This window comes from Phragmites australis, chromosome 18 (assembly GCF_958298935.1).
Source record: "Phragmites australis chromosome 18, lpPhrAust1.1, whole genome shotgun sequence".
NCBI classification, from domain to species: Eukaryota; Viridiplantae; Streptophyta; class Magnoliopsida; order Poales; family Poaceae; genus Phragmites; species Phragmites australis.
The window spans coordinates 390,335-401,673 of NC_084938.1; the positions used below are offsets into that span (position 1 = coordinate 390,335).

Consider the following 11,339-nt stretch of genomic DNA (forward strand, 5'->3'; position numbering starts at 1 on the left):
ACAGGTTTAATATCACACTGATATGACTTAATTCCTAACTCCATCCTTATACAATAAAAACAAAAGACATGGTCGCGCGCACAAAAAAACCCTTAACCCGCCGCGCATGCATCTACCACAGCCACTTGGGGGTCGGCCACAATGACAAGGAAATAGTCATCATCCTAGTCATCATCGTTGTTATCTGTGGCTTCCTCCCGCGCTCGGCCTACTCCTCCTCCTCTTCTTTCTCCTCCTTCGAGCTCTAGGGCCTCTTCGCATTTGGCTCATCGAGAAAGTAGTCCCAAATGTCATCCTTAGAGGAGGACTGACGATCCGCTAGAGTTCAATGACCATGCCTCGTCATCGGATGATAGCACGGGTGTGGGTGGTGTGGCTAGAGATGGTGGTGGAGGCGGCGATGGAGTGGCCGAAGCGGGAGAAGGTGGTGGCGGGTAATCCATTGCGTGGCGATGGTAGTGGTAGAGGGGAGAGGGCAGAAGAGATCGAGTGAGATGAGCCATCGAGTTAAATCTAAAGGTATTCGGGAGAAGCCGAGCAGGCAAGTGTTAGAATTTGTACGGTTTTTAGGCTATTACTAACGATTTAAAAACATATCTTTTTATAAACTGGTATCACTATCAATTCGTGTTATGAATCGTCTGTGTGGTGTTGCTTCAGCTTACACCCCCATGATTTAAACAATGTGAAACAAAAAATAGTAAAACTTAAAAATATGTGGAAGATCAACTTTAAAGGAAAATGAGAGCTCATGCCAAGGCAGTGCCCTATACTATCATCTAAGTACAAAACACATGCAAATCGAGTCAGAATATCAATTTTATCATAATTCGAAAAACTTGTAAAGCTTAAAGTGGCATATATGCATTGGTAAGAAGATATCAGATGACCTACTATGAATTTGAATATATAGATATTTGTTGTTTCATATGATCATAGGCGCAATATTAGAATATAAGAAGCTATATTAAAAAGTTTGGGTGCAAGATATTCATTGTTTGATGTGATTTTGTGTAAAGGAGCTAACACAACAGAAAAAATAGAGATTGGCAGTAGCACCAACTCAAACCAAAGACAACTGCAATTGCTGGTATTCAGTCGTTGCAATGATAAAAAAACTGAACGATAACATATTGATAAACACATAAAGGTCATTTTCTCCACAAACATATCTCAGAAGTATGCAAGAATCAGCAATATTAGCAAACTATAATAAACTGCTGCTAAGTGGAAAAAAAAAATCATAAAGTGTCTAAGGGAAAAATCCTATTTAGTTAAACTTTAAAAGCATTGAAAGTACAGCTGAACATAAGCATATGGAGAATACCCCAGAAGCATATGGAGAATACCCCAAAAGCATTGAAAGTAAGACAGTTGAATAAAAATGGAACTGAATATGGTATGTGAAAATAAACACAAACAGAGAGAAAATAAATAAAGAAGATGAACTTGATCCAAGAAACAATGTATAAGGTTCACCCATATACCTTATGAAAGAGGCTCGATCACAGAGTTATGAATAAATTAACAGATTTAATAAAAACTTATCAGGAGCTTGATCCAAGAAACAATGAGACAAAGATTAGAAGCAACGAATGAAATGAAGCTGAAACATGAACACGAGTACCATCTAATTTAACCGATCCTTTTTTTCTGGAGCCATAAAAGAAGAGCTAATATTTCTTTCAGAAAATGGTTGGCTCAACAGTTTAGTCAGTACAACACCAGCGATGCATAGAACTCTTAAGTATACAAGTGAGATACTACGCTAGTATCCTCCTCATAGGAAGAACGAAGCAAGAACAAGTGCCTGTAGCTCCCAAGCTTCATTCTATTCAAAGCCCTCACGAACTAATTCGACAAAAATAAAAAGATATCTTACAAGCTCAAAACTCAAAAAGGCAACCTGCGACTCAGATTCCTACTAACCTGCATCAGTACACTCTACACACTCATGGCATAAACACAGTAGCAGAATGTAAACAAACACATCAACACTTGAGTTATCACTTATGATTGTACACGTGCCTCTCCTCTTCAACTACTACGCAAGTAAAAAACCACTCCCTGTACACTCATAGCCATTTGCTTCTTCAAGACTCAACAAGTAAAATTGGTCAAATTTTGAGATCGGCTCTCTTCTTAGAAGCAGTTGAGTCACCCATTCTATTACCATGGTACCTGCAGAATACTTCTGTCGACAAGCCAACATTAACCTGCCAGTTCAGCAACCGATAGAGTTCCATGAAAGCTTTCAGGAATCACCATCTGAGTCTTGTAGGGCTCATGAAATGGTAAACTTCGCAACAGCAATCAGCATCCTGGTAGCGACTGAGATGACGTATCAGAATCAGGACAATGCTGCAGGTAGAACTGACCGAACGATTGAGTTGACGCGGCAGCTGATAGACTTGTCTCCGAGTTGGCTCCATGCTGCATCTGGGTCTGCTGCAGTGACTGAGGCACCATGGTAAACAGGCTTGGGCCTGAGCCGGTGCAGTGCCTCAGGTAAGGGTGTTGCCGCCCGGAAGATCCAGGGTAATAGCTTGGAGATCCACAGCCAGAATGGGACACATGTGATGAACCTATGTACCGACTGGGAGACCCATAGCCAGAAAGGGAGACATGTGGTGAAGCATACCTGATATTGATCGGTGGAGACAAATGGCCACCACACAGAGAGTGAGTGGATGCAAGGTGCGAAGTGCGAGACCATGGGGATGACATATTTGCAAGGTCTACGTTGCTTCTACTTGTGCAGATAGGAGGTGAGTTTGCATAAGACCTATGGGGGTTAGGGGTGGGGGGGATACCAGGACCTGAAATGGAGTAAGTGCGGGATATTGACTGTGATGAAGGTTGCCGGCTGATTGGCCTAGGGGGAGATGCTGCCACTATTGACCGGAAGGAAGCCAAAGCGATTGATTCAGCAGGTAAGCGAATAGCAGAAGAAAGTAAAGGAGTGGACTCTGATACTGGGGGGTTTGACGTTGTTCCAGCCCTTGCATCCCGCTTGCATACAGGGCAGAATGTTCTCCATGAGGTGAGCCACAGGTCCACACAGGCTGCATGGAACTCTGCAAAGTGACACAACCAAGTCCCAGGGCGCGAGTTAAGAATAAAGCTTTAGGTAGCAGAGGGATCAACAAAAATTCATCAACAAGCACGCCAGGTGATTGTTATAAATGCAAGCACTAATCATCTTGACATAAGTAACAAAGCGGAATCAATAATGCAACTAAAATTTCCGTAGATGCAACATTGCTGAATCAGGAAGCAAATATCCTACATGAAGTTGTCAAAATGCATGTAAATGTAGCAAAATCATATTCAATTGAGTTGACATACTCAAACTGACAAAAATTATACATTGAGCTATTATGATTATGATGGGATATTTCATCTATCACACACACCATTCTTACTAGCGCTCTAGTAGCTAGCTTGAATTTGCACTGTAATTCCTAATATGAAACAAATAAGTAATTGCTAGTAGAGACAGATTCATCCGACTGCACATAAAATGCATGGACAGTGAACTCCCAAATCATCAGTCAAATGATGCTATTGGAAAACAGTTGTGATCTCTAGATGTGATAGGAACATACTGTGTCGACAAGGTAGCACTCTTATCTTCTCTCCAACACTGTAGTCTTCCAAGCAAATGGCACATGTCGATGACGTACAGTTGTCTTCTTGCACTTTTGTGAAAATAAGACTTGGCATTGCTTTAACTAATTGACTGCTCATTCCATGAAATTGTCGAGCTTCAGGAATTCCAGCTCTGTCCCGTCTTATCTGGTGTCTCCTTACAAAGAAACAAGTGGCAAGGACGGCAGACATAGCAAGCAGTGATATGAACGAAATTGCCATGATAGACCAAGCTGAGTTCTCGTATGTTGGTATTATCCACAACTCCGCATCAGATTGACCTGAATATTTCTTCAACACCTCTCCTGAGGCCTTAGAGATGAACACTGCATATATGTGGATTCCAGACGAGCTTCCAGCCACTGTAACAATTCCTAGTTAAATACTATTAAAAAGTATGCACTGAGCAAATACTATGAATGGGAAAGTTTTATCACTGATTTCCTTTTATGGGGGACAGAATGCATAGGGTTGCTTTGTTTTATTTTACCATTCAGATTCAATGAAACTGATCTCTCTAATAATCTAGAACTATTTATTTGCATATTTCTTTTTCTTCTTCTCACCAGTTTAATGCATAGCTATTTACAGCATCATGGATTACAAATAATAATAAGATAAAAAGAAATATCCCTTTTTACGTGCTGATCATGAGTAAGATGTATACGGCATAAAAAAGTTGATGGCAGGAACATTACTTGAAATAAGGACGCCACTGTCTTCATTATCATATACTATCACAGCCTTGAATCCAGCATTCTGTGCATTTCTAACTTTGTCATCAAATTGGCAACCGCCTCTTGTAATCAACGCAAATGGAGATGCAGAACCTTCAGCCGCTTTTGTTCTCAATGGACTGCATGCATCCAGAGGTTCTGCAGCATAAATGAAGCCATTGACACCTGAACCTTTCACCGCTGGAGCTGCAATATGACCTAAATGTCAATAAGATCTTCCTGACACAAGCATATTGGTTCAGGCAGAGTACAACATCGCACATTATCAAACATAAAGAAACATTCATGGTGCCATACAAAACGAAATGAGGGCAGCCAAACAGCCACACAAATGGTAAGAGTCACCTAACTACCAAGGCGAAGATCAATTCATTATTCAGTAATCACAAAGAATTAGCATTAAAAAATATCAAAATCTAACCGTAACAATTAAATAAAGAATACATCATAATATGCAGAAGTGGCACCAAATGCATAAACATAATGCTTTGTTTATAATACCATATGATGACATATCGGTACTAAAATACAGGGATATTGTGTAATATATAGTACTCACTGAAGGTTGCCTCAACATCATCAAATGCTAAGGTCGTGTTATTCGTCATCAGTACCACATTGCAAGCTCCCAGCTGAGCCATGAGGCAAACCATCGTAAAGAAACAAAGGGGAAATGATCTCCTTCCCCTTGTACATCTCATCTTGACAGAGCTCTGCTCCTTTGCTACAACCGTAGAACAGGAGAGCGGGCACAGATGCGCCACTGCAGAACCCCAAACCTGTGACCCTAGAAGCCACTAATGCTGACCACTGCAGCTCCAAAGCACCAAGCACCTAAGACTCCTGCAATCGTACCACTAAAATTAAGCAAACAAAATACAATCAGGAACACTGTACTTCACAGTTATAGCACCCAAATAGGGTACATAAAGGAGAAACCTACAATAACAAATCACAGGTCAAAAAAGCTCCTCTGTTTTCAACCTTCTTCCGAAAAGTAGGAGCAAGATTGCATTTTCCATGGAAATGGGAGCCTCCCTCTGAAATTTACCCAAATCCTAAATCAGCAAGCGAGAGCAGAATACTAGGAGAGCATTGGTTTGGCCCAAAGATGTCATTTTGAGCACGATATCACCCATAATCCCTCCGAAAAGTGGTATCACACAACACGGCTCCCAAAATTCCGCACAAGATGAGTCCTAATCCGACCATAGAATACCCCCTCAAATCGAGTAACGACGTCATCTCCGGAAACTTAAACTAGCAAAGGCGGAATCTTTGCAGGTTGGATAAGCATCAACGCATCGAGAAAAAGGCCGCACCTTTGACGGATTTCCGATTTGATTCTCCACCAAGGAACTGAGAGAAAGAAGAAGAAGAAGAAGAGCCGCTGCTGCAGGGGGGACTAGGAATTAGCTGGTGCGGGCGGGTGGTTGGGAGACCAGAGGTTGAGGAGGATCGAGAGGCGGCGTGGGGATGGAGACGTCGGCTGCCATTAGAATATGAGTGCGAGGGATCGACGGTTGCAGGCGAGGAGAGAGAGAGAGAGAGAGAGAGAGAGAGAGAGAGGTAGGATGGAATTGGAGATGGAAATGAAATGGAGGATTGCTTGCCTTTGGCTCGGCGCTTGAGTTGATTTGGAGATCATCCGTCTCAAGTCCCGGAATTACGCCAGCCTTGTAATAGTATCAACGGCGTCTTTGATAGATACCGACGTGGCACCAAAAAAATCCATCCGTATTTCCTCCCTTGTGTTTATCATCTTTTTTGGGGGAAAAAAATCAATCTTTGCTTACTTCTTCACAAAGAAAAAACGTTTTCTCAGTCATTTATTTATAAGCAGCTGCGTTATCATGTCGTGTCGACAACACGAGAAAAAAGGGTAATGGCGTTGCTGTGGGCGTCTCGTGGATATTCCTGGACGCTCCAAGGAATACCTACCTGCCCTGTGATTTGGACGCTTTAATATCTAAATTTGTAGGATCGATGTACTTAGGGATAGATTGAGAAGATCGTCGTATGCTCTGCTCAACTTCAGTTAACATATAATACCTTCACCAATCACCAAAATAATAATCTAAAAATAGAAATGCAATTTATGTTTGGTAGAGGTTCTTTTAATTTAAATTTTATGTAGGAAGTGATTTTCTACATAAGGTGATTTTTTATCGAGAGTCATTCTTTTAGATAAATTTTATAGAGATAATAATTCTAGAAAGAAAATAAATTAGGGAAAATTGGTTTTTTAAACTCTCAGTATCTAGTTCACTTTAAAAAATCACTCACACAACATCACTCTAAAGCTAAAAATAATAAACTATTATTTTACAGAACTCTCACTGATTCTATTTTAGAAATTAGTGAAAGAGCTTTGTCAAACAAATTTCATAATACCAATATCTGATGAACAAACGAAGCCACAAAGCATATTTATATATTATTCATTTGTCATCTCATCCGATCATGTGAGATGATAAAAGAAGTTAGTTCACGGAGAGGAGGTCATAGAGGAGGTCATACGAGTGGCCTGGCCACTCACGACTGAGCTCGCATAGGATTCGGTTCACAGCGGCTATGCCACACTCTGCTTCTCCGAGGACGATACGTTTGTGGTACATGTACATTGGGTTCTTCCCCATAGGGCAGCTAAACACGTCGTTGCCATTCTTGCAGAACCTGAACGACCACTCCTCGCCATACATATGTGGTTCGAGGAGCTGAGAAATTTAGGGACCTAGAAAGGGGAGGCAATGCATGCAAGCATCACTTGCTGGGATCTGGGTGGGGAGGAGGGGAACCCTACCTAGACGGCGCTATGGAAGATGTCACTGAGGCCGATACGGTCCTTAAAGATACGATTGATCTGGATGATGGAGTTGTTCGTCTTCTCCAAGTCGCCTTTCATCACGTCATACATGTGGAGCACCACCTCCTTAATCTCACCCCCACGACATGGCTGCTCCTCCTCCTCTTCCTTCTCCAGTGGTAGTGCTTGCTGCTGTTGTTGCCACTGTACGATTGAGCATCTTCCTTCGGTGTCGGGCGTGTGATGGGAGAAGGAGGGGGCAGCGGCGGGAGGATGAGGGCGCTCGGGAGTTTGGCAAAATCGGGAGAGGAGAGGTCGAGCGCCATGGTTCAAGTTATATATAAACTAGTCATTAATAATGGGTTATAACTATTATTCATCACTAGTGATTTAATTATCAGTGACAGGTGTACAATTAGTGACGTGTATCCTCTCTACTCGTCACTAATGACTTCACTAGTGACGGGTTTTAAGGTGATATGTCACTACTATATTTAGTGATGGATCATTTCCATATCGTCACTAATGACTCTTTTATTAGTGACAGGTTTTGATCGGATCTCAATCCAGATCATGCATTAGGGACGCGTCATCACTGAAATCGTCACTAATAATGCATTAGTCACATGTTCTGGTCAGCCGTAACTAATATGGTATCACTAATCATGATTTATTACGTAGTGCTGATATCTTTTTTTTCTTCTCGAATCTGAAGTCGAACATAGATAGTATCAGATATTTATTATTGCATCCTATATTTACTTCGTAAATCTTAAAAAAAAAATCCATCCTGTTTTTTAACCCTATAAATGACGAGAAGGAAGCTAAAGGGATGAGGTCGCGTTCACACAACTGGTGAGATAGAGAGAGAACCACCGACTACGAGCCATGGGAAAGGTCTGGCTCGACCACTAGAGCTGATCGAGCGCTGGGAAACCTCCACGTGGTGGCATCGCGTTGCAGGTAGAGCGGCTCCGGTGCTATGTGGAAGTGAGTTGGGTGTGCGCGACAAGAGATGCTAGAGGCTAACCTCAAATTAAGGAATCTGCATATGTAAGATCATCCCTAACTATATTTCTTTCATTTCGTTTCCTTCCCGATTCCCTTCTTTGTTTCCATTCCTTTTATTTTCTCTAATCTTCAACAGTTTCACTTCGAGGGGAATCGCAAAGGAAAAGAAGAGAGAATCCCGTCCTGAAGGGAATGACTCTGAAAATCCCATCGTGAAGAGAACCGTGAAGAGAAACTATTAGAACGCTGAAGAGAACGAAAATACCTTCACGACGAGATTTTGATTCTAAAGTGAAACTGTTGGGACTAGCCTAATGACGGACGTACGTAACGTAGCCGCACCTGTCAGAGAAGCGTCAAGATTGGTTCTGACAAGTACATACATACGTACATGCATAGTTATGAGGTTCGGCGACTAACTCACGTACATGCATGGATCCAAAACCTATTTATGAGCTCCACCATCTGTTTGTGATGCAAAATGCGTACACATATACAGATCCATTTGTTCAGAGAATGTTCCATGAGTCACCCATATAAAATGTAGTATTTTAGAGACGGAAAGGGGGCTCCATCGATTAGACAGAGCTTGAGTGACAAATAACATCAGTTAATTGAAATCTGGTACGTACGGTTGGACCAACCCTGTTTAATCTGTACCTTATCCTTGCTGCTGCTGCAATGTTCCCATGGAGTCAACACCAGAACCACTTGGATCAGTATACATGCACCAGCTGTCTTCCTCTTCCAGCCTGATGATCAGATGATCAGCTAGCTGTTAAATTTTAGTCTCATCATCAGCACTCACTAACTGCTACTACTAATTGCTTGAGGATCTATTCTAGGTGAATGTGTTCTTCCCACTAAGATGGATGAGTCAACCAAGGTAACCCTACGAGAGCGCGGCACTACCGTATATGCCTGATATTGTTTGTTATATAACCATCCGATGCTTCCAAATACTTCATTTTAAGTTCAGAGTATACTAACCATCCCTATGAATTTCTGAAGGAGTACGTTATATGTTTCTTTAGAGCCTAGACTCCACTGTGGACTCACAACTTCTAAAATGCGTACTACTATCCTTCTGGTATAGTATAGGCAACGTAATAAATTTCCTCCACATAAACTACAACATACTATCATATTATCACACCACATTTATTAATTATAAACTCATTGCAAAGCATAGATTTTAGTTACTAGCATATATATAATTCAAACGTTTACCAGTATACCATAGGTCATGCGCAGTTGACATTTTACACTCTAACCTGACAACACCCTCTCATGATCCGGAGTAGACGTTTGAGATCAAAGCAAAAAAGCGACAATTTGGCATAATCTCCCTTGTCTCAATCCAGACCGTTTGGCGCGGATCTGACGTCCATAAAGCTGCCGAAATTTTACAGTTTAAATTTGGCGCGGGATCATCGGTTAAGACGCGGCTGCTCTGCATTCAGCCACCGCTGCCTGCCTACCTGCAAACTTCAATAAATCTGGCAGACCAAGAAATCCTCGCAACCCAACGTGATAGAAGACGAAAGGCAAAGGATTCCGATCCACCTGCAGCAATTCCAAATCCCGAGGTTCTCCCGCGCGCCATGGCTGTGCCGCCCCACGCCATGCCAGAGCAGCAGCAGGAGCAAGAAGAAGACGACGACTTCACCTTCCCCACGCCGCCGCAGCTCCCTGCAGCCGCACGCGGCAACGGTCGCCGCGTGTTCCACCTACCCTGCTCGGCGTCCTCGTCTTCCTCCCCGCCGGTCTGGCTGCCCTCCTCCCCCATCCGCCGCAGCTTCTCCGCGGCCGACTGCGCCGCGTCGCCGTGGCGCGCGCGCGTCCTGCTCGGCCGCCACCGCCTCAACGGCGCGTGCTCCCCCGCGCTCAGCGACTACGCCGCCGGCTTCTGCGACGATGAAGAAGAGGAAGAAGAGGAGACGATGGACAGCCTGTGGGAGGACCTCAACGACAAGGACGCGGCGGCCGGGGACGACCTGTTCCTCGGCTCCCTCGACGTGTCGCGCCTCCGGTCCATCGCCGGGCCGGACGTCGCCGAGAGGACGAGGAGGGCGGCCAAGGATCAGCGCGAGGCCGCGGTGCTCGGCGCGTCGAGGAGCTCGCGGCGGCGGCCGCCGGGGCTGGTGGTGATGATGCGCGCGCTCAAGAGGATGTTCGTCGCGCACAAGGACAAGAGCAAGGTGCACAGGGACGAGCAGAGCACCGTCTCTGATTCTGCTTCTGCTTTTTCCTGATCCCTGCAAAAAAGGATGAGCTGCATCAACACAAATGAAAAGTGCAATTTTTGTGGGTGAAAAAGACTCAGCTTAATACTCCAATATGTTCATGTTGATCGTGTTCATTACATCTTGCGGCTTGATCTCTTGATCGGATAGTCTCCACAGACGTTCTACATAGTTACGCCGGTGATGTTCATCGGAGTTCTATGATATGAATGTGTATCTTTGTGCATAGTTTTATCTGTCTTTGGTAAAAAAGAATGTTCTAGTTAGAATGTACATGTTACATGGACAGTTGGATATCAGTGATATTATTCACTTGTGTCCTCTCCTCTTGTGTGTGTTCTTAACTCTTATAATTTGGTTTGCTTGTATATTTGGTCTGAGAAATATATACCAGTGTAATTGCGGTTTACTTATAATTCTACGCAGCTGCATATTCCTTTTATTGTAACCCACCTATCTAATAATTACAAAGATATCATGTGACAGATAGATATAATTCTCCTGCATAATTAGCTGCTTTGCACGATTGAAATTACCTGCGTGTGTATTTGTCCAGAATCTCCTGTGATTGCGATGCATACTGCCAATGTACAGATAAGGCTTTTCTTGGACCAAAGACGAAGAATTAGGCACAAGTCCACTGTCATCTACTCATCTTCTTCCATGATTAGGATCGATTAGGACAAAACCCATCAGCTTAGCTAGGTTGGACCGTGCGCACAATGGACAAAGTCGGTTAGGCCATATGCATATTGTTAGATAATTGTGTGATCTTTGCTATTGTTTTGCAATTAGTCTATTAGTTAAGGGGCAGCCTGCTAATTGTGCAGTTAGGCTATCATTAGGGGCTAATTATCTAATTTTTGTTAAAATATACTGGCTTAGCCT

At 43.1% G+C, this 11,339-nt stretch overlaps 2 protein-coding genes across 9 annotated transcripts; one reads left to right on the forward strand and one right to left on the reverse strand.

Annotated features, from left to right (window-relative positions):
• Positions 1-1,631: 1,631 nt before the first annotated feature.
• On the reverse strand, positions 1,632-6,050 carry LOC133898845 (receptor homology region, transmembrane domain- and RING domain-containing protein 2-like). 8 transcript variants are annotated; one of them, XM_062339627.1, is made up of 6 exons: positions 5,711-6,050; positions 5,373-5,428; positions 4,948-5,231; positions 4,350-4,586; positions 3,609-4,013; positions 1,632-3,077 (listed from the first exon to the last, which is right to left on the reverse strand). In XM_062339627.1, exons 3-6 carry the CDS (start codon positions 5,087-5,089, stop codon positions 2,314-2,316), a joined length of 1,548 nt encoding a protein of 515 aa, XP_062195611.1. In that variant the 5' UTR covers positions 5,090-5,231; positions 5,373-5,428; positions 5,711-6,050; the 3' UTR covers positions 1,632-2,313. The 8 variants fall into 8 exon arrangements, with proteins under 8 accessions (XP_062195611.1, XP_062195610.1, XP_062195612.1 ...); XM_062339626.1 differs by having other exon boundaries at positions 4,948-5,245; XM_062339628.1 differs by lacking the exon at positions 5,373-5,428 and having other exon boundaries at positions 4,350-4,574.
• A 3,530-nt stretch (positions 6,051-9,580) lies between these two features.
• Positions 9,581-10,847, forward strand: LOC133899430 (uncharacterized). The gene has a single exon (XM_062340415.1). It carries the CDS (start codon positions 9,810-9,812, stop codon positions 10,458-10,460), a length of 651 nt encoding a protein of 216 aa, XP_062196399.1. The 5' UTR covers positions 9,581-9,809; the 3' UTR covers positions 10,461-10,847.
• The last annotated feature ends 492 nt before the right edge of the window (positions 10,848-11,339 follow it).

Coding starts and splice junctions, on each gene's coding strand:
- LOC133898845 (XM_062339621.1), bottom strand. CDS start 5,089: ATGAGATGTACAAGGGGAAGGAGATCATTTCCCCTTTGTTTCTTTACG. Junction 4,014..4,349: donor CAGTGGCGTCCTTATTTCAA/GTAATGTTCCTG, acceptor GAATTGTTACAG/TGGCTGGAAGCTCGTCTGGA. Junction 3,078..3,608: donor AGTGCTACCTTGTCGACACA/GTATGTTCCTAT, acceptor GTCACTTTGCAG/AGTTCCATGCAGCCTGTGTG.
- LOC133899430 (XM_062340415.1), top strand. CDS start 9,810: ATGGCTGTGCCGCCCCACGCCATGCCAGAGCAGCAGCAGGAGCAAGAA.